The sequence below is a fragment of the Teleopsis dalmanni genome, chromosome 2, assembly GCF_002237135.1.
Source record: "Teleopsis dalmanni isolate 2A chromosome 2, ASM223713v2, whole genome shotgun sequence".
NCBI lineage: Eukaryota > Metazoa > Arthropoda > Insecta > Diptera > Diopsidae > Teleopsis > Teleopsis dalmanni.
Genome location: NC_051847.1, coordinates 174,405,126 through 174,428,659, shown reverse-complemented (window position 1 = coordinate 174,428,659; position 23,534 = coordinate 174,405,126). Strand labels below are relative to the sequence as shown.

General features: G+C 29.7%; 3 protein-coding genes across 4 annotated transcripts in view; 1 reads left to right on the top strand and 2 right to left on the bottom strand.

The window, feature by feature from the left end:
- Positions 1-10,624: 10,624 nt before the first annotated feature.
- On the bottom strand, positions 10,625-15,958 carry LOC119684139 (ubiquitin-conjugating enzyme E2 J2-like). 2 transcript variants are annotated; one of them, XM_038098102.1, is made up of 4 exons: positions 15,926-15,958; positions 13,858-14,191; positions 13,713-13,783; positions 10,625-11,133 (listed from the first exon to the last, which is right to left on the bottom strand). In XM_038098102.1, exons 2-4 carry the CDS (start codon positions 14,162-14,164, stop codon positions 10,687-10,689), a joined length of 825 nt encoding a protein of 274 aa, XP_037954030.1. In that variant the 5' UTR covers positions 14,165-14,191; positions 15,926-15,958; the 3' UTR covers positions 10,625-10,686. The 2 variants fall into 2 exon arrangements, with proteins under 2 accessions (XP_037954030.1, XP_037954029.1); XM_038098101.1 differs by lacking the exon at positions 15,926-15,958 and adding an exon at positions 14,587-14,957.
- Positions 15,959-18,320: 2,362 nt separating this feature from the next.
- Positions 18,321-21,304, top strand: LOC119685911 (pyrroline-5-carboxylate reductase-like). Its single transcript, XM_038100318.1, has 5 exons — positions 18,321-18,550; positions 18,610-18,680; positions 18,739-18,915; positions 20,619-21,036; positions 21,104-21,304. Exons 1-5 carry the CDS (start codon positions 18,472-18,474, stop codon positions 21,172-21,174), a joined length of 816 nt encoding a protein of 271 aa, XP_037956246.1. The 5' UTR covers positions 18,321-18,471; the 3' UTR covers positions 21,175-21,304.
- Positions 21,305-21,486: 182 nt separating this feature from the next.
- Positions 21,487-23,534, bottom strand: part of LOC119676207 (nucleolar protein 14 homolog) — a 4,045-nt gene continuing 1,997 nt past the window's right edge. The window contains exons 2-3 of the mRNA XM_038087442.1: positions 22,010-23,528; positions 21,487-21,949 (exon numbers count right to left, since the gene is read on the bottom strand). Coding sequence (XP_037943370.1) covers positions 21,844-21,949; positions 22,010-23,528 — 1,625 coding nt within the window. The 3' untranslated portion in view covers positions 21,487-21,843. The remainder of the gene's footprint in view (positions 21,950-22,009; positions 23,529-23,534) is intronic.

Sequence of the window (23,534 nt, the reverse complement as noted above, 5' to 3'; positions counted from 1 at the left end):
ATTTTTAACATCAGCTGAATGTCTTACTGGTCTGTTTAATTGTAGATGGTACACTGCAGTCTCACGCTTTTCGCAACTGAGCAAAATATGTTTTAAATACTTTGGACTCAACTTATCTTCTATAGTCTAGGTGGTATTAAACTCTGAGTTTCCTCTGTATACAGTAATAAAATGGGCCAATATTCCTGAATAGATCTTCTAGGGATCGCTGGTATAATCTAACCTTACCTAACCTATCTTCTATGGATCGTTGTTATTTTTCTTGGCATACCACAATATCTATTTCGATCCCTGTCACACAACTAAATTATTAATAAATTCGTTACACAGTAGTTCTTGAATAGGAAAACGATTCCGATGGGCTTCATCGATTCCATAATGGATCAATTGAATATAATATAATATAATATAATAAGTACGAAAATAATACCCAGTGGAAAGAACCACTGCAGATATGGCTAAATTCGTAAACTGCTAACCGATTCTAACTATACAAAACACAGTCCACTATTCAAATTAAGGCAAAAATATTAATTGTCATTCTAACATGACTTTTTTCGTTTACAAACCATTTTTATATTAGAGACTTCGTGGTAGACCAATTTACTCGACAATAAGACTCACGTCTACAGATTTGTATGGATTTTCTAGTCTTTGCAAATATGTAGACTGACTTATTGCTATTGATTCTTATGTGATCAAACACCTAACAAAGAACTACTCTATTTTTGCTTGTCATTTGCTATATCATAATATAGTAGCTCACCAAAAGATTCTCGCAGAGGTCAATACTTCGATTGACTATAAGTATGAATATAGATATTTTAGCGTCTTTTAAATCTTTGGTGAGGTTGATTTGAGAACAGACCTCAATCAACCTACGTGTAAAAAGTTGTATACCATACACTTGTGAGAGCAAGATTCTGCTGTTGAAGTCGAACACTTCTACACCAATTCATCGATCAGTAAAACTATTTGAGTGTAAATTTTGTAATCTAGTAATCTAATCTGACTTTTATTATCTTCATAACTTATCTTGTCTTATCTTATCTAACTTAGCTTATCTTCCAATATGAATAATACTTGTCTAAATATTACATCACTTATTTATCAGAAGGCAGTGTGTTTACAATTGTGCATGATCATTTGACCATGAGAAAGCTCTTTTCAAAGTGGGTGTCGCCTTTACTCACAGTCGATCAAAACCAACAACGTGTTGATGATTCAGAACAGTGTTTGTCCATGTTTACACGTATTAAATCAGATTTTTTGCATCGATATGTGACAATGGAGTTAAGTCATGGATCCATCATTTAACTCCGAAATCAAAACGATCATAATCTAAGTAGACTGCAGCCGGTGAACCACGTTCGAAGCGTCCAAAGGCACAACAGTCAGCTGAGAAGGTTATGGCTTCAGTATTTTGGGATGAACATGGTATAATCTTCATTGACTATCTCGAAAAGGGAAAACCATCAATAGTAACTACTACACAGCATTACTGGATCTTTTGATAGCAAAAATTGTGAAAAAACGACCGTATATGGCGAAGAAAAAAATTTTGTTTCACCAAAACAATGGACCTTGTCACAAGTCAATAAAAACGTTGGCAAAATTGCACGAATTACACTTTGAATTGCTTCCTCATCGACCGTATAGTCCAGATCTGGCCCCCAGCGACTACTGGCTATTCGCTGATCTCAAAAAAATGCTCGCCGGTAAGAAATTCATCTAACAATTAAGAAGTAATTGCTGCAACTGAAGCCTATTTCGAGCACAAATCCTTCTACAAGTACGGCATCGAGAAGTTAGAGAAGCGTTGGAATGATTGTATTGCCCTTGGAGGAGATTATATTGATAAGTAAAATCGATTTTCGACAGAAAAAATTTGTTTTTCTTAGTTAGTCACACGACTTATTGTGTGATGTGTTATAAGTTTTAATATAAACGTAATTAATTGTAACAAGGAATTACTGTTCATAATCCTTATATTAGGTTATAAAATCCTTAGGTTATTATTATAAAACCTCTAAATACAACTCAATCATAATATTGTTGAATTTGTTTACAAAAATAATGAAATAAATTTCTAGTTTGATTACTATTTTCCATAACACCTCACAGTGAAATTATTTCATTATTTGTACACCGCTAAGTTACTATTATAATCCTTCGCCGTAAAACTTTACCGTTCACTTAGTTTGTGCCACACTCACATATGCCGCCTTTGCCACACATGCTGAAGTGCTAATGGGCGCATGTTGTTGTTGTTGTTGTCTGCAGGTCTGAGAGTGTGTCTGCATGACTTTTGCATAATTGCTAGAATTATAATGTGCAAGTTTCATAAGTTGCCAACAAATATTTACAAGTCTTAACGCTGTTAAAAGGATAACGACAACATAAAAATGCGAGCAGCAAGTGGCGAGAATAATGCCACAAATTATATGGTATGTACAAGAGACGCACTGGCAGAGGACTTGTTGCGCACATGTTGCACTGCATTAAGTGGCAGGAAACTGGCAACTTAAATTATGCAAAACTTTTCAAAAATTATTACACGCCATTTTCATAATACTTCACATTATCCACTTTCTTTCCCTTCTTTCAAATTTTTTAATATTTTTTTAAGAGACGATAAAACCACGACCGATGGACCAGAAATTAGCAGCAGTCAAGTGTTTTACCATTAAATTCGATATAAAAAATTGCGACATTAAATTTTCAAAGTAAAACAACAACAATTTAAGAATAATGACAACAAAATGGCGTAACAGTGAAAGTAACAGCAACTAGTGCGGTCGGTAGGCGGAAGGCGGCAGGCGGAAGTCATTCGTAGTTCGCTTGCAACGGGTAAACTCCACCTACTGTGCCACACCTTCAACACGCTTGTAAGCCGGAAATGAATAACAAACTTTTCAATTGAGTTTTCCTCTTTAGCACTGCTTTTATTCAACCTAAATACTTTGCAGAGCAAAAACAAAGTTGGCAACATTTGTTGCTGCCGGAAGACGCCATCTTCTCCTAAACGCAACTACACTTCGTTTATCCGTTTATTGTGGCAAACGACAAAGTTTTAACATTATTTTTGCATTTATTTGATAATTTTTTTTCATTATTATTATTTTCAGCTTTTGCATTTAACACTTGTTGTTGTTTTTCTTTCTGCCTCTCCGGTTCGTACATGCGAGCATGTCCTGCATAGTTTTCCGTAGTCCTTGTCGATTTTCTATGCTAATTTCGAAACGTAAGCACTGTGAAAATTTTTTAGTTTGGTTTCCTCTTTTCCTCTATTTTTTATCAGAAAAGTTATCTGCGTGTTTTTGCTCTCGTCTATTTGTGTTTATTTATTTGCAAATGTTTATGTGCATAATCCTTTATCAATTTTGTGCCGTTGATATCCTTGTGAATTTATTCAAGAAACCTGTACGTGTACATATGCAAATCCACTGGCATATCAAAACTTTATAATTGAGTTTGTTTTAACAATTCATTTGTTGCTTTATAAATGAAAGGCATCAGACGATATTTGTCCCAATTCAAAGGATAATGGTGGATAGTGGTTAAAACACCTTTTAATATTACTTATTTCTTATCCGTCGCTATTGGAAAGTTTTTGTGTTTTAGAGTTTAATTTATTCAAATCAAAAATTGGAAGTATTCGTATAGATAAAACATACTTTACCTTTGTGTCTAATAATATACTATATTATTATGTTGAGGAAAGTTGAGTTAGTGCACCTGAGCACTTTTACTCTATATTAACTGCGAGGTTTCTTCAAAACCCCTCTTTGTGCCTTGACTGGATTATTATTTATCTCATCATCAGACTAAGTAATAATTGATCTCAGATCTGCATACCTCCCCGAGGAGCCTGTAACTATTCTGAGATTTGATAACGCGGTGTTAGTAAGTCTGTCAGATTTCGCAAATAATTTCAAGGCTCTATCTTTTATGTATTTTTTGATGGGATCAATCTTGAGGTCCCTAAGGATGTCATTCGTCCTAATATACCAAGGAACTTTGAAAAGTCTTCTTAGAGCCTGACTTTGTGCAATTTCTAATTAGTGAATAGTAGTGTTTGAAGCTTTGCTAAACGCTACACGACCATATAGAAGTGACGGACAAATTATTTGGTTATATATCAGTTTCCTGTTCTTAGCATTGAGGTTTTCTTTTCTAAATAGCGGTTGGAGGTAATGAAGAATTTTGGTACAGCTAATTCTTTTCAGTTGAACATGTTTAAGCCATGTGAATTGTTTGTCCAACGTGATGCCGAGATATTTAACGCTATCCTCCCAGTTTATCACCATATCACCCACTCTCACTCTAGACGGATTCTGTCTCCGCTTACGCGTTATAAACAAAGCCTTAGTTTTTTCATTATTGATTTTTATTTTCCATTTCTGAAAATACTCCAGAATGAGGTTTATATGCTCTTGAAGTGTGTTCGTTATGTTGAGAGCACATTTATCAGAGTATAGCATACACGTATCGTCAGCATATAACGCCAGAGTCGAGGGACCTAACATTGGAATATTATTAATTTATAATAAAATATTTTTTTTAATTTTTACCGGGCTTAGGTCGCTTATATATCATATGGTCTACGAAATAGTTTGAAAATTCTGCATTATAAATATTTCTAAAAAAAATTAGAATATAATTATAAATATTTAATACAAATTAATAATTTTAATTAGGTCGTATCATTTTTATATGCTAAAGATACGACCTAAGCCCGGTAAAAAAACCAATATTCTTTAAAATACTGTAAGCGTGTCGGATTTATGGTATATTTTGTTATACCGTCTCTTCGCGGACTTATAAATCCATCGGGTTCAATACGGATTCATTTGACATCATTTTGGGCGTCAAATACAACTTTTCATAGTCTGGTTATACTTGAATCTTGTTTAGAACATTCTTTCCTTGACATCTGCAATATGAATTTAGTATTAATCTAGCTATCCCATAATTTGTTCCTTCCAACATTAACTGCATTAGTTTGCAATATTATTATAACTATTATATTTTTACACAATTATTATATATATATTACATTATTTATTATAATCTTAACATTATTATTTACTTCATTACTTATTTGACTATAACATTCCGTTACCGGGTTTCAGCCAGACGCAGCAGAGGCGTTTGGTTTCTCCAGTCTGGTACATCAAGTGCGATAAGTGCTCCCTCAACATGATCCCTCCAATGGTCTCTCTCTAAGTTTTCTTCTTGCAACTACCGTTTTAAAAAACTTGTTTGCTAGAGCATCTTTCTTTGTTCAGACGACATGGTCAAGCCAATAAAGCCACTGGATGTTAATTAACTGAACCATATCAATATCATTTAGATATTTTATTTTATTTTATCTATGTTTGAGATAATTATTAAACGTTAAACGTTCTCTTTTTTTCTCACTGCCTTTGAAGTATTAACCCGGGAAAACACGAATTATGTTTTACTTATATGTACATACTCGGTGTATTGTATGTTGATCAAATGTGTAAGTTGCAAAAAGTAAGCACCTGGAACTTTGTATACTTGGTTAATGTTATATTTCACATCCAAAAAAAATTATAGAGCAAGCAGAAAATTGGAACAAAATCACGCAATTCATCGGAAATGATTGAAGGGAAAAAAAGAAAGATCTAGACGCAATCTAATCTAAAACAAAGAGCAGGAGCGAGAACCGGAACACATATTCTGAGATTGAAAAATGTAGACTGTAGGGCAAGATTAATTATCTGCAACAGTAGCGCGGCCTAGACGAAGTCTTAAATGACTAATAGGGACTCTACCTCGAAGTAATACTAACGTAGTCCCTGGGTAGAACAAGGTCTCTAGGAATGAGGGGGAGTGGTTTAGACCGTGCGAGTCGGGCAATCATCTTCCGAGGCGCCGGATTATGGTCAGTGTGTAGGTATTCCACTCCTCCTTGACGCAAAAAAAGAAAAATATTTCACATCCAATGATAATCTTCAAACAATATATTAGAACAAACAAATTAATTTTATAGAACGTGAACCAAAAATGAATGATACTGTATATAGAATGTGGATTTAAGGTACTGATATATCATAAGGGTATACCATCCCGTGTTTCACAAGTTCTGATTCATTTTAAAACAATAAATACCTGAATTGTACAAAATAAACAAGAAACTTTAAATAATTCAAAAGTTATTTTTGAAAAAACTAAAATTTCAATATATCTCAGGTACATTCCTAATGCAATTCCTGGAAAACAAGAACATAATTTTCAATATTTTGCAATACAGGTAAAATCCGTTACACTTTTTGTAGTATAAATATTGGATGGAAATAGAAGGAAGTCACATTATAACATCATTTGCCGTACATAACAGACTATCTGTACAGAACTATCTTACTTTGAAGAATTTAAAGAATAATTATATAGAAATGTTCACTCTGTGCTATTTTTTTGCTTTGGTGGTCTTAATTACCAGCTACATCGGGAACTTGAGGAATGATGACAAGCGGCCAAAAGATTATTATGTTAAAGGAATAGATATGAATATTCGAAAAAAAGAACTTCAAACAATGGAAATGGGGACATGGCAACTTAATTAATGCTGAAATATATATAATATATAAAAATTTTATTAAAATGTTTTTAAAAAACAAGATAAAATACTTTTTTTAATTAATAAAAAATATAAAACTGTTAAGCATAGTATTTTAATTGTACCTCAAAGTGTCTCTAATTAATATCTTACTAGATAATAAGATAATTTTGTTTTCAACATTCATATTCCCGTCATTATCCAGTTAAAACAACAGAGCAATCGATTTTGCTGCGAAATAATGTGAATTCGAGCTGGATGAATTCGGAGTTGCCATATTTTTGGGCGATCATTCATATTTAAAATATGAGTGGCCGTGTACAGGGCATTGCATATAATAATATCGTGTTGAAAGTTAAAATTTTTAATATTTTACCAGATTATACTAGAAACTTTTCAAGACAATATCCATTAATTAAAATTAATTGCTGTCTTTCTCTCACAATGCCAGAATTTCCATTTATTTACTACTTTATTTAGTACTAATCAATCTAACTGAGTTATCCTTTGATTGAATTTACAGCGCGCATGATAGTTGCAAAGCTATATGTTAGCTACACCAGCAATGACGTTTACAGAAAATGTTACCCACCCAGGCAATAAGATTTTTAGGCATCCTTGAGTATCACTTCTGTTTCTGTCTGGCTTTATTAAAAACTCAAACTCTTTTGAGATACCAGCCTTTCGTCCTATAGAATCTCGTAAATTTTCGCACCTCTTAACGAATGTGTACTGTGACTGCTTTTACGGGCTCTAATCTAGAATTGCTAAAGACCTATAAGGTCCATGCGAGGTCTCTAGAGCACTAACTAGCACTTTATTTTTTTATCTAATAATTTCTGATTGTTTATCCTTTTAGCTATCAGATGTTTGTACTGTAGTTAGCACTTTTATCTTTATGTGTCTAATAATTTTTTGGTAATGTAAATTTTTAGTTATCGATATTCACACTTTACTCCCATGTTTTTAATGCTGTTAGCTGGCACTGTGTAACTTTTTATTTGATTGTAACTATTGAAACTATATGTGCATACATAAGTTACTCGATATGAATAAAAATGAAATGATCTTGATATTCCAGCATAGATATTTCTTCTTCAAAAATATAAATTCTAAATAGTAATTCTTACTCAAAGCAAATACCGTATCTCACTCAAATACTTTTACATTTAAAATTAAAGATAAATATACTGTATCTGTACTGTAGTGCATAAATACACTCCGTATAATCGTTTATTGTGTTTGTAGATACAAGTACAATATTATGACTACTGTTGGAAGCCCCATTTGTAGGATAAACAAAAAGGCAACCTCTAAAGTTGTAGCAATTTTTGTTATTGGACCTTTCTCTATTTTCCATTTGTGTTGTTGGTTACTGAAATTAGCTTAGAAAGTTTAACAAAATAATCAGCAGTACAAACAAAAACTCTCCGAAAAGTTAGAATCCCAAAAAGTGGAAAACAAATTTTGGTCAAACTTTTGATGCAACTTCGTTACTTCCTCGTTATTTTGTCAACAAAAATTTTAATACCAAATTAACAGTTTTTTGTTTGTAATTAGTTTCGAATTACATTTTTAATGTGTTAGCTTTAATGACATTTGATTGCATTTTTACTGCTCATCACACAAAAATATTAAAGTCCTTATTTTGGTCAAACTAATAAGTCAACTTATTTTAGAATAAATTGCATTAACAACTGTCTTGCTATTAAGGTGATGTACTTTCCACATATCAATGATAAACGTCTGTATCAAAATATAAAGACCAAAATAGACCCCTCTTAGGGAGAATAGGGCTTTAATTTGATGTTTTCAGCAAACTCGGTCCGTCTCAGAATTGAACCGTCTCATATTGCTTCCATAACTCACATCAAACCGTACACCTCCTTGAGTCGCCCAAAAACTTGGTTTTTGGATCGAAAATCTAGGAAATATTCTTGATTCTTGTGGAGTTTATCTTAATGCAGTTCTAATATGTTCTGATATGATCTGTTCCTAACGTATAAACAACCCAGCTTCGCTTTCTTCTTTGAATTTGTTTAAACAGCGTTTTCTGACCTATTCGTAACCAAAGCCAACTGATTACCAAACAAATTTTGAATCAACTAAGCATTGAATTTCACTAAATATTATCTGTTGTGTTACTATTGATATTTGGATGATGGTCAAATATCGATGAACTACAACTTCCAATGCGAAATAACTTTTAACATTTTTTTCCTAATTAATATAGCTGTACACTAGCTTTATTACTACCTCTTGATAGACAATTATAGAAAAACTTCGTCTCCGCCCTATGGTCTTACTAAGAGCGGTGGCTTTACCTAAATACACCGAAGAAATAATAATAATAATACTAGCTTTAAAGTTCTAACTCCCAATTAACTGATTTGCATACTGCTTAGCAAAGCAAACTATTCTGTTATGAATACTCTACATTTATGTTTAAGCTCCAATAAAGACACAGATCTAGCACTTAGTTCTGATCTTGGTCCCATTAACATATAGTTTCAAATTGTTGTGTAAGATTGTCTTAAATTTAAATTAAATTTAATTTAATTTAAATTTAAAATACATAGTGATAAAGTAGAGTAAACCTACTTATTAACCTAAAATTTTGCAATTTTACAAACTATATTACACCCCCCATTAATATAAGAACTAGTAAAGATAATGCTTTTTCTATGAACTAGCATTTTTTTAATTGAACTTTTTTAAATATTCAGCTTAAAATACCTAATTAATTAAATAAGTCATAGACGTGACTAATTAATTGTTTTCATACAGAGCAATGTCTCTGCCATCTTCAGTATCAGATACCTTGAAGATATTGATTGTAACAGATATAGCTCGTATCCTATATCAATGTTTTCTCTATTAGACATTTCAATATCAGACATTTCAAAATTAGTGGTTTTAACAGGTTTCTTTATTGGATTTAATCTCAAGAAATATTGTATTTCGTTACCGATTCCTAATATTTGTAATCATAATAGCTCCATTTAATTGCGATGGAGATTGGTACTCCATCTTTAAAAACATTCTAAAGCTGATTGCATTTATTAAACGAAAATCTTATATTTGGGTATTTACGATTTCAACTTAAACTGAACCCATTGATAAAGTAAAGCAATTCTTAAAAGAAATTAATTCCTATATTTACATTATGAACATATATCGTAAATTCAAGTAATATCGTAAGGTCAAGTAGTAGTTCAAGTAATATTATCGTAAGGTGAAGAATTATTATCGAAGGTTCAAGTAATATTCTTTTACACAGTAAGTAATTTTATTTATCAATGTCAGGTATTCTGACACATAGGTAGATTCATGCTGGACAAGTCTGCGAGCGACTCTTTGGATGATGGCCTATGTGTTCATTGCGTTACCCTTCTTGTTTTAGTCTTCTTGTTTTAAGATATTCCACCTCGTAGTGACTTTGCTAGACCCGTAATTGCTGCAGTAGCATTTACTCTAAATATTAAAATAATCGACTTTGATTGGAAAACTATACCATGGTGGGGATACCCGTTTCAGTTAATATACTAATCATGACATTTATTTGAACGAAATTCAAGTGGTGTGCACTTGTGCTAACTTTACAACCACAATCATTTGCTATTTACCCATTACATAAAGAAATTCATTTTTATATTTTTTAAATTTATCTCCAAAATTGACGTATAATCATATTTTACATACAAATATATTTGCTCTTATAAATAATTTATTTTATTTTATTTAATAATAAAATTTAATTAAAATATAATATAAATATTTTTCATCTTTGTTTTTGTGTAACAAAATAATATAAAACAGAAATTGTTTATTTTTATTTTTAAGATATTTACAAAATAATAATAATGCTAACATATGTAAATATATTTACATATATATATAATATATGTTATATATATTATACATAATACATAATACGAATAATTTATTGTATTCAGCTTTTATGAAATTTTATTGAAAATAATTGTAAATATATTATAAGCGTGTAGGATTATCTCACATATGAATTTAGTTTAGTAGAACATTCTGATAGTTATATGGAACAACGTAATCCTAGATAGTTATAGAAAAACGTAATCCTATTCCTGATTTAGATTCTTAAGAACATAATTCACAATTAATGCGAATATACAAAAACTAATAACTATAACTAAATTTGAATAAATTGTTTGCCAATTAATATATGTATGGAAAAAACCTTTCGTACCGGCGTTAGCTTTGTTTTCGTTGTCGACATTGTGGGCGTTTTTATTGACAAGTTCACCATTAGCGACATTTGCAACAATCAAATCTTTGTCAGATTCAGCATCGTTATTATTGGTAACTGTTCCATTTGTGATCGTTGCAGCAGCACCTGTGGTGGCTGGTTGATGTTTTTGCAATCTTTTCGTTATTTCATCACAAATCTCAGGAAACAGTTCACGAAAGTGCTCGTTCTTCAAATTAAATGCCAACGATTTCTTAGCATATTGCTGTTTCTCATAAGTTGAAGATTCGATTGCCCCAAGTGTAGGTGTTGTTTCAATCTATAATTTAAAAATAATATATTAGTAATTTGTGGAGAGAATTAACATTAACATTATATTTTTAATAAAACTATTGCATGATATCACACCAAAAAAAACGTATGTTAATAATTGTTTAGCAATATTGTTGCTTCTTCAATTCTATCAAACTGGTAGAAGTATATCTTGATCGTGCAAAGTTCATTTAATACACTTACTATGCATGACGAAACGAATATCATATAACTGAATAACACGAAAAAGCTTCTTATCGATGTAGATTTAGGTCACGTATAATAAAAAAAAACAGTGATTCCAGAAATTATAAAATTTATAAAAATAGTACTTTTGAAACCATTTGACGTCTGGATCCAATCTAACGAAACATAATATTCCTGCTGCTTGATAAATTTTTAACTCAATCCCAACTTTCAACAACTTTCTAACCATTCCATTTAACCATTATCCAGTTATTCTTCATAAATTATATCCCAATTTGTACACAATATGATGTGCTGACTTTGCCTTCTAGTGGGGTTTCTTTATAGATTCCAACAACAGACACTGAGAACTTACAGATTGAACACAGAATCGAGTTATTTTTATAAATAGAGGTCTATTAAAGATATAAATCGAAAAGCTGGTATTTAAACCTTGGCTACCTGTTTACTTTTAGTTTATTATTTATTTTAAGGATATTAGCAGACTTTTATCTTTTAACAAGATTCTGTAATAATTACTGAAGTCATTATCTGTTTATTTAACTTCTTATAGCAGACCATGAGAAGTTAACTATTGAAGTAATAATTTTTGATATATTTGATATATTATTCTCTTTGCAAGGATAAAAAATTGCTTTGTTTGACGTTGATCTACACTATTAAGCTAATAGTCTGCAAATTCAGTTTTTTCCATTCCCTAGAGACTAACCATAAGTTAATAAATCTTAATATTGCTTAAACACATATAAATACAAATTAAATATATAATTTCTAAAGTAAGTTAGAATAGCTCTTGACTTAAAGGTCAGTCATATCCTTTTAAACCGGGTTCTTGTCCCGTCGTATTAGCAACTATGCTGTGTAAGGGGTTCTGTAAAATGAAACCAAAATAAGTGTAAATAAACTGCTATATCGATCAAATAATAAAAGATTTCTACTGGGCTTATACTATGTCTTAAACTTGGTATTAAATATTATCAATATATTTTCAATTGATAAAATAAAAGCTTATAGATTAGTTTTTATTCTTATATTATTATTTTATTATATGTATAGTCTATATAATTATCGCTTTGAAGTTCGTTTGACTTCTTCTTCAGGGTGAACTAAAATTACTCTATATTATTAACATAGTTTATAGTTAACTATAGTATAGAATAGATCCTCACATATAGAATATTATAGACACGAATACAAAGATAATGATCCAAACTACCTGTAGTGAAAAGAATCATTCCTTTTTCATGCCATCATATGCTAATCAAGTTTTCTAAAACAATAACAATAACAAAATAATCAAATTTTAATTTGATTATTAAAAATTTCATAGATATAGTTTTCATAGATAGAGTTCTTGCCATTAAAAATGGCAAAAACTCTACTTATTGGAAGTTTGCAATTTCATAGATATAAAAACAAATGTTAAGTGAATTAAAACAGTTTGCTCAATTCTCATTTGTATAATATTATATATCTAGAAAAATTATTTATCTTTTACATAACTAAAATAACTTAACTAAAAATAAATGTGTTCCAATGCAATTGCAAAATGCTAAAGAATTTTTTAGTTAAGCTATTAATTTTTCAAATTGAATTCACTATAAAATAAATTCTTTGTATATATATATATATATATATATATATAGACATTTGTTTATAAGAATGAATCAACAACTCATTATTAACTCAGAAACTTAATACTAATAAAGATATTGTAGTGTTTTAATATAAACAGAAAACAGATTTAAGACGTGCTTAGAAAAAAAAGCAATTATTTTGCTAACAAAATCCAATAAAAATTATTATTACTCAGATTTTTGTTTACGTCTACGAAATAAGCATAAACAAAGACAAAGCAATAATATTGAAATATGTTTATAAAATTAAACTGGAACAATAATTTCAAAAAATTTCTTAAATATATCTCCACTTAAATTGAATTTATATTTTAAGAAAATGTTAATAGTATATGCATTTATATAAATATATATCAGTCGCTCAAGTTGACGATTATGCACTTATTCTATCCCTTATCTAAACAAAATACCCTAAAAAAACTTATAAAAACGTTATTGAACTATACAGTCTTGTGAAAATGGTATATATTAGGTCTTTAAAAATATAATTTAATTTCCTTACACTCTTAGGTATATAGGTAATACTATCCAGTGAAATAATAATTCTCAATCATTGATATATATATAAGTTTGAAAGTAGCACTTTCTGCATTGAGATACTTTAGTGAACTGTTTCAGCAAGAATTATAAAAGACCTTATGAAGATTGTCAAGAAACTATACTATATTTGTTTGTGTTGGTGGTAAAGACAAATACCTTTAATCGTATACAGATATATCTAATAATGTCTTATTTTAATTACCATAAAGCTTAGGAGTCCTGTTAATATTGTGCCGACACACCAAGTAGGGTTCCAGGTATCAGGATGGTAATCTATAATAAAAAAAGTAATTTATTTATACTATTTATTTTATTACTTATATTATAATTGAAATATTCAAATATACCTGAAATACTTAAGCATAACCTTGTGTTTGTTCTGAAACGACCATTTGGTGTGATCATAAATATGGAAGGCGGCTTGAAAGGAAACTCACGGGGAAACAGCAATGTGCCATGGTAATAACCACCTTGATATGGTGTGTCCTCTGGTCCTTTGACACAGTAATGCCACTCTAGCAAATTATTGGGCAAAGGCTCGGCTGTGATGTAAGGCAAAGGATCACGCTTAAGACGCATATAATCCTGTTTCATGCGAGATATAGCAGTTGGTTGCTTACGACCGCCAGTAGACGAAATTTTCTTAACTTCCATTACTGAATACTTAATTAATTTTACAGACTGCAAACAAAAAGTGGAAAAACAAAAAAAAACACGCATTTGAATTAAATTTATTTACATCATTGTTGTTGTTGTTGCTATCAAATTTTGCATAAAAATTAAAACACACACACACGCACACTTTTTCTCTTTACAAATTAATTGTCAATTTTTACAACTTTACAAGGTCAATTAGAGTATTCGCAAGTAAATTTTAAGTTTTTTTTATTTAAACAATAATGTTTAAACAAAAAAAACTACGGTTTTTTAATAAACTTAAATCACAAAGTTTTTCATTTTTTTTTATTTCACTTATGTTATTATTGTGAAGTCGGCAGATGTGTTCACTTGAAATTACCTAATTAGTTAAGGTTTTAATAAATTTTATTACAACACCAATAACACAAGTCCCTTACCAAAAATGTGTTGTTTGTCGATGTAAAATAAATTAACAAAATTATTTGTTGACAATATTAATCCAATTTTTGACACTTTCTTTCTACGTCACTTCGCTAAACAAAACCTTAAGTCAAAATTTGCTTAGCACAAAACAATGATGTGTTTTTACACGATTTGTTGTTTTTTATGTTAGCACAAAATGTTGCAATTTAGTTCAATGATTTAAATTCTTTTTATTCCCATTGACTTTATTACTGTCTAAGTAATAATAACAAACACAGATTGATATGATAAGCATAACTTCCTAAATTAAAATAACTCGACCCTTATTACTGCCTTCTTATTATAAATGCATATGAGCTGCTATCGATAACAAAGAGATTAAGTTGATAAATGAACAGGGTTGTTATAAGTTTTCATTCTGGCGTGATAACTTTAAATTCGTTTGACTATACACATTTATGCCGTTTAATTGAAATTCACTTTAAGTACAATTTTCATTTTTGATTGGGAATATCTAGCGGAATGTATAATACTGTGTTAAGGCAACCAAATTTCCTTTATTTCGTTTGAATGAAAATAATTAATTTGAAAAGTGTTCATACTGACACAAGTTAAGAAAATTATATATTTTTTGTTTACAAATCGAATGTTAATTACGTGGTGCAAACACCATTTTTATCTGGGAAATTTTAAAGGTTGATTATTGTAACTATAAATGTGAATTAACATTTTTCACTCTATTTTATTTATTTGTCTCTATAATCAAACTTAAAAATTTGCGCTACTTTCAAAATGTTTTCCCGGTTTTATTAAAGTCAACTGTCACTGACATTTATTTAAAAAAAATATCTCTTTTTCGTTATCTCAACTTTATCTTTTGCTTAAAATTTATATTTCAAATAGTCACATTGGAAATTTCCCTAAATTTTTGACTTCGTTTCAAGACTATCAAAAAAATATTAGATTATTCTAAAAAATGTTCGATTGAACAACAAAACCTAATAGATCCAGAGTAAATCGAGATTCACTCAAGATTTAACAATCGAAAACGTTATAAAAATGTTTAATTGGCAACAAAATTTGATAGATAGAGAGTAAATCTAAATCGAATTCAGATTTACAAATCGAAAACGCCATTAAACAATATATTAGAAATATTCAAACGTGTTTGGATTTGTTTTTGTACAACGCGAAACAGCTGAAACTGTTTTTTTTTTTTTTGAAATGCAATTTCATTTTCTATGAAATGTTATAGAAAATGTAAATTTAATTTAAAATTTGAAAAGTTTGAAAATGTAATAAAGATAGAAATATTGAAAAAAATAAAATATTAAGTAATCGAAGAAGTCTTACTGTAATTTTAAATTTCGTTTTTCCACTTAGTTTTTTAAATATTTCTTGCTTATTTGAAAAATTTCTGAAAAGTATTATAGAAAATTTATATTTAATTTAATATAAGAAGTTTTTGAAATTGTGATAAATATAGAAATATTAATAGAAACATAAAATTAAATAATGGAGTAACTTTAACTGGAATTTTAATTTTTTTTTGAGAATTTTCTTGGAATTTTTTTTTGAAAATAAGCTGTTTTAGTAGTTTTATTTAATAACTTTACCTAAAATCTACTAACATTAATTTCGCAATAAAAATTGAAATAAATTTATACATATATATAAAATTTTTCAATTTTCCTTGTGAAATGGATATTAATAATTAGTCTATTAGCTTATAATTAGTCTGTTAAAAAAATACATTCAGATATTTATCATTTTATTACTAAACTAATTACCGCTTTACCGAACATCGTCTGAATACCGCTATTAAATTATTTCGAGCATGATATTGAAAAGAATTTATTTATGTTATGTTATTCTTCTATTTTATGAGAGAATAACATAATATTATATTTTGAACACTAAAACGATAAGTGATATTTAAATGTTTGTCGAGAAATACAAAAATCGAAAAATATTATTTACATATGTTACCAACTTTATTGTATTTACCTCTCTAGTCTAATTTTGTACTATGTGTATTAATTTTAACAAAAAAAACTTATAATAGAATATTTTACACACTAATTCTAGTTAAAAAAACAAGACTTAACTTCAAAAAAGCTGATACTAGTTTATTTTTACTGATTTTACAATTTTTTCAATTTTTTACAATTTTATATTTAAATATATGAAGACTATAATTTATATATATGTAAACTGATATAGCATGTAAATCAATGCTAGTTTGTTAATAATAAATTATTATTATTATTATAACTATAACGTATGGTTACTGCGTTATGTTCATTTTGTCAGAATAATATATTTTTAACTTCGAAAATAGTTTATAAAAACAAAGAGTTATATTTGTATAAGGAATATATTATATATTAGAATATATAATTTATTTTATCAATTTTTCACGGCATTTAGATTTTTCTCAGTTGGTTGTCTTTCTTTTTTTTTTTAATTGATATTACTAATATATTTTTTAATGCGATCCTGATATATATACATATGTATATATAAATATAAGTGCTTTTTTATAAAAATTTAAATTTGCTAAGACATATTGTATTAACAATCTTGCCAATATAATGTCCCTTGCTTCTAGTCAAAAATATCTATAAGACAGGACAGATGTCATAGTTGTATTTTAAGTCTCAATACAAACCTTAGTTTGCTGACTTAATTCAAACTTAGGTCAGTGTAGTATATAGTATCATGTATAAGTTACTTGCTCTGCCAGAACAATTGTAGAATATTCTAAAACTGATGTTTTTATCAAATTGTAAAACATATATGCTATTGAATTCGCCGTAAGAATATAGAATATGTTATGATAAATAAAGATTACTATAAGAATATCGCAATCTTTCACATTTTTATGTTTTTTGTTTGTTTATGTAAACTTTACGCCATTTCAGGCAGTGGTCTGAAAATAGGGACAACTTTATCTTCAGCTAACAGTAAGTTTAATTACGATCTTCCATTACTACATATGGCAAGCTTAAATGAATTTAATAATTTAGAAACATAGATAGATATGAGAGACAAATAATAATTTAATATTTGAAGTTCTCTCTCTATGCCTGGTCCAAAATACAAATTGCAGCGACGGAATTGTAGAAAGCGAAGCTTTATATTTTTGAATCTCGTATTGCTTAATTCCCTCAATCTCAGCAAGTTATTGGCACACATTTTGCATTAGGATCCAGTTAATATTGTGAACTACTTTACTGGTTATACTCAGAAAATCTTGCGTGTTCTCTCTATGTCTAATGGCAGTAGCAAATCGTCAATGTAACCTTTACCTTATCTATTGCAGACCTTCTAGACGAATCAAGGAAGAATTTGTTTCATTATTTTTAAGATTATTTTATTATAATGCCGTTGTAGGCGTTCTTTAGATAGATTAAAATTTTTATATTTATTAATTTGAATGCAGCAAATTTGGACTCTGATGCACTTATCTCATTTCAGTGACCCAAATTAGCAAGCGATTATTTACATACAGAAAGCATGAAAAATTGAACTGAAAACACCTTTCTTTACGTCATTCATCAAAGTTTCGATTTTGATTCCTTATCACAATGTTTACAAAATGTATTGAATTTAAATTGATATTTTTCCAGTCAACAAATAAAAAAAAAACAGTTGTAACTGATAAGATGCGGTTCGCTCTTCACGCAGCCAACACAATACAAGCACAATCGACATAATTCACATGCCCCGATAGCTTTGCTGTAAAGTGCTGATGGTTCTACGAGAAGCAAAGGCTTATCTAGACTACGAAGTACTACGTTTCATGTTGTATTCGAGACATGAGTTCAAAGACTGCATTAGTGATCAATTGGTGTCCGAAGTAAAAACACTAACAAGCCAAAAGTATAAGAAATAAAATGAATCAAATCGGACGAATTGGTTTTTTGGGAGGTGGAAAAATTGCGCAAGCTATGGCCAAGGGCTTTATAGCTGCTGGTAATAAAATGAATATAGTTTTCTTCAGTTTATATATGAGTATATCACCTATTTCTTAGGTCTAACAAAAGCTGAAAATATTATGGCTAGTGTACATCCAGCAGATAAAGTTTCACTGGATTCATTTAAGGTTCAAATTAATATATAATATCTTATCTAACCCTTAATAAGAAATGTCTATATTACAGAACATCGGTGTTGAAACTTTAGTGGAAAATATACCTGTTGTGCAGAAATCTGATGTTGTTTTTATATCTGTGAAACCGCAAGTTGTTCCAAAAGTGTTAACAGAGATAAAATCTAAAAGTGATGACAAACTATTCGTGTCGGTAGCGATGGGCGTTACACTTAAAACTCTGGAACAGGTAAAAATCAAAATGTCTTAAATTAAGTGAAAAATGAAACTTAATAAGTATAAATGTAGCCTCTGGAATTGAAATTTTATTCCACACCAAGATTTCCTTTAAATTAAATGAGATTTTTTTTTTAAAGATCCCTAGCCAATACTAACTTTTAGTGTGTTACTAGAATTATCTACTTTATTTTTAAATCGTTGTGATTTTATTATTAATATCGTGTAAGTTAACCAAATACAAATATACATTTCTTTGAGCCTCCTAAAGTTACTAGTTCTAATATAAGACTTCTACTTTCACAGACTGTTTTTCAAGCAAAGAATTACACTATTGGGGTCTCCGTTTTTGTAAAATATTTCTAAAGGAATAAAATGCGCCTACCTCTAAATTAACTCAGATACTTCAACAGTAAATCAAGGCATTATTTTTCTAAAAATTCTCTTCAATATTCCTAGCGAGCTACTAGCGTGTAGTGCTTTGGTGGCTGCTAAATCAGAATGGAATTGATAACAATGTGTATACATTAGAACTGTTTCAGTCATATTCAGTGTTAGTTCACTGAACGAAAGACTTAATGTAGAATTAGTTAGAATCTAATACAATCCCTGATTAGTAATTGGATTAATACAATAAGATGTCTTTACTAATTAAAAGACTTAGTGACCTGATAAAAAACCCGAGATGATCAACTACACTAAAGAGCAATTTAGTCCTTATACAAAAAAATGTTTCTTCTAAGTAAGACAAATTTAATATTGTTTACAAATTGGACAAATTAACTTACGCGCCTATTCCAACAAAATGGATCTGTCTGAAATGACAAAAAATCACTGCTATTTAAAAGAGGATCAAACTTTTAGCCAGCTTTGATAGTATCCAGTATCCGGCTTTGGGTAGGCAATAGAATAATAAGGCGGATGATTATGATTTCGATGGATATTAAGAACTTCTCAATGTGAGAGCTTCTTACATTCATTAGAAAGACTAAATGCGTTTGATTTAAAAATGGTTAGTTTTAACACTAAAAAAAAGGATTTACTATGGGTTCAGAGTTCTGCTCCACTGGCAGCCCTTTTCCGTTTTCAATAGATGTATTGACTACTATTATTTAGTTAAATAATCTAACGAATACATTTTTTTGAACAGACATTATCTTCTCTTTTAAATGTCCGTTTTCCCTAGTAAGGCATAGGGTCGAATAGGAACAAACATTGTAATATAATAAAATTCCAAAGAGCTCCATACAGATATTGTCATTCTATTACAGAACTACATATTATTATATTTTTTATTAGATTTATAATTGTAACTCATGATAGAGTTTAATTTTAATATTGTATCTACTTGGAAATTTTAGAAACCTTTATAAAGTGTGCATTAAACGCAACTGTTGACAAAAAAATGAAAACCTAAACAGATCCATATTACTGAAGGTAACTATACCAAGAGATCACACAAGTTAATAATAGTAACACGAAAAAAAAGTAGTATATACCGTAGCATTACATCTGGGTGTCGATTCCAAATATAAGTGTCTCAATCTCAAGTTTTAAATCAGCTCCTAGAATTTTATAGACCTTCGATACTATTTGTTTTAACATAAAATTAAGATTCCACTCAGATTGAAATCAAATTTATAATTTAAATTTAGCCTTGTAGTGTTCTCTTTACATATACATCAATTGACATTTTCTTTTAATTTTACATGACAGGGACTTTCGCAAAATTCTCGCGTTGTACGTGTTATGCCTAATACTCCCGCATTAGTACAATCTGGATGTTCGGTTTATGTACGTGGAACTAAAGCCACTGATACAGATGCAAAAATCACACAAGCACTACTCGAATCGATTGGTACTTGTGAACAAGTTGATGAAAATTTACTAGACCCAATAACTGCCTTAAGTGGCAGTGGACCCGCTTATGTTTTTGTTATGATCGAAGCCTTAGCAGATGGCGGTGTACATATGGGCTTACCACGTGATTTAGCTTATAGACTAGCTGCACAAACTGTAATGGGATCGGGTCATCTTGTACGAGAAACTGCAGATCATCCTGGTGTGTTGAAAGATAATGTAACGAGTCCTGCTGGTTCAACTGCAGCTGGTCTGAGACATTTAGAATTATCAGGTATAATTTTTGCTATTTTTTTTTCAATTTTAATTTAAGCTTTAATTTACATAAATATTTTTTGTAGGTTTCCGCGCAGCTGTTGCTGGAGCAGTAGAAGCTGCAACGTTGCGTTGTCGACAAATTTCAGAAAAATAATTTTCTTGACTAAAAATTAATATGTTAAAATAAGAAATAGTTTTCTCTGTTATGCGTCGTGTGAATATATGTTATTTAGAGTTAAATAGGTTACATTTATATAAATAAATAAAAACATATAGATTATATATCCAATACATAATATATAAATTTTTTGAAATAAAATTTTCTATTTAATATTTTTACATATTTATATTTTTACAATAAACTACATTTAAATATATTACATATATATAAATATATTTTATACAAATATATTTTTTCTAATATAAATATAATATATAATTAAATTAATAGAATTTGGAGACAAGAGATTTGCAGCTTATGCAAAAGTACTAACAATAACTGTTACTTACTGGAGAAAATTCTTCAGATCTGAGTTAGGATAATTATTTAATAATTACTTTATAAATACTCTAACAGAATTGAGCTTGGATTATAACATAATATGAATGCATAATTATATTGTTAGTATGAAAATATACTAATTTTAATTAGTATATAAATTAGAAACTAGTTTTGTAATTCCAAAAACTAATATCGTGAACGTCCGAAACCATCCTTTATCTCTCCATTCTTTCTATTCTGATCATTTCAAATTATCTATAGTTGATAATCATTTAAATTATCTCATAAACATATATCTTAATTAACCCTAGTTCAGTACATTTAAAATTTCTTCTTTTTCTTAGCACGCGATAACTCATTAAGTTCGCTTTGTTGTACAGAAGCTTCTTGATAAATGCGTTTAACTTTCTCATGACGTTCCTTATCACTGTAAAATAAATAATTTTATATTAATTTTTTAATGACAAATATAATTAATTTAACGCACCTTTGTATCTGTTGTCGTATGCGCATATTTTGTATGAATTCTGTATCTCTACGTATCTCACGTATTGCACCTTTGGTTTCTCGTCTAAGTTTATGCATAAGCTTAGCTCTTTCTTCTTTTTCCTTAGACAGCTTAGGTCGTCGCTTGTCATCGTATACAGTTTCAATACGTGGTTCCAGTAAACGTAAAGCTCTTGGTCGTTTCTCTGGTGGTACAATTTTCGTTAAAGTCTTTCCAGCCACTACTTTTACGGCTTCCATAGCCGAGTCATAATTTTTATGAACAAAAGTAGGATATGATTTAACCGGTAGACGTTCTAACATTTCTAAAAGTTTCTCTGCTATATAGTTTGATCCTATCGTGTCGCCTATATTATTTATGGCATCCTCTATTAACTTAAGCGTTGTATTCAATGCACGAATTTTAAACTCAGTTGAAAATGTCGTCGTCACCAAGTCTAAGCTTAGCATCATTTCATCTGTTATATTTTCATCTTTTAAATCATTCGGTATAGCCAATATGATGCTCATTGGTCCAGAACTTTGAAATGGTGGTAGTATTTTGAATACTTCAACCGGTCGCTTTGGTATGCTTAGATAGAGCATACCAAGTAGATAATTGAAAACAGCAGGTAAAAAACGTTTAGAATGTTGAGAAAATTCCAATGCAATGGTTACTAAAAATAAGCCTATAGATATATCCTGGCATGTACGCACACGAGCTTTTGATAATATGTGCTGTATAATAATGTAACATGGTGTTACTATACAGTGTCGAAAATCCGATGTTGAGTAGAAATTTGATACTAATTTTAAGAAAATTGCTGTTTCCAAACCCGGGAAAACTTTAGAATTCTTACGAAATTCGTCGTATTTTTCTTTAATAACATTGAACAACAAAACTGACATTTTTTCTGGATTTAAGTGCACTAAATCATATAAATATGGATTTAATTTATCGAGTATCGCGAACTGTGTCGCTATGTTGTCCTGAGTTGCGTCGGCGAACATTTCATTTATATACTGTAGCAAAAAAGCAAATAGTTTGACTACATTCTCACGATTAACTCCAATTAGTTTTGGATGATTGCATTTGATTAAACGCTCGATTATAGTAGCCTGCTCAGCAGCTTTCCGATTGCCGATTAAAGTACTAAATTGTTTATATGTAGTAGGCATATCTACGGTAAAAGGTAAGTCGACTTCCAAGTTTTGTTTAAGTTGATTAATTTTTTCACTTTCCCCATTTTCAGCAACTCTATCTAAACTTTTTTTAGTTTGATTTTTTTTTGTTTGTATACTTTCACTTTCTTCTTCAGAATCAGTTTGTTTTAAATCACTCAAATCATCAGTATCTGCATCACTTTCGTCATCTTCCTCATCATCGACATCTTCATCTTCTTCATTACTATCATCCTCATTTTTGTTATCCGTTGCTTCGGCATTGCTTTCAATATTTTCATTGACTTTTATATCATTATATGTTGAAGTTTCATGATCTATCCGCGTACCCAACTCACCTATAA

Coding starts and splice junctions, on each gene's coding strand:
- LOC119684139 (XM_038098102.1), bottom strand. CDS start 14,164: ATGGAAGTTAAGAAAATTTCGTCTACTGGCGGTCGTAAGCAACCAACT. Junction 13,784..13,857: donor GTTATGCTTAAGTATTTCAG/GTATATTTGAAT, acceptor TTTTTATTATAG/ATTACCATCCTGATACCTGG. Junction 11,134..13,712: donor CAGGACTCCTAAGCTTTATG/GTAATTAAAATA, acceptor TTTAAATTATAG/ATTGAAACAACACCTACACT.
- LOC119685911 (XM_038100318.1), top strand. CDS start 18,472: ATGAATCAAATCGGACGAATTGGTTTTTTGGGAGGTGGAAAAATTGCG. Junction 18,681..18,738: donor TTTCACTGGATTCATTTAAG/GTTCAAATTAAT, acceptor TCTATATTACAG/AACATCGGTGTTGAAACTTT. Junction 21,037..21,103: donor GAGACATTTAGAATTATCAG/GTATAATTTTTG, acceptor TATTTTTTGTAG/GTTTCCGCGCAGCTGTTGCT.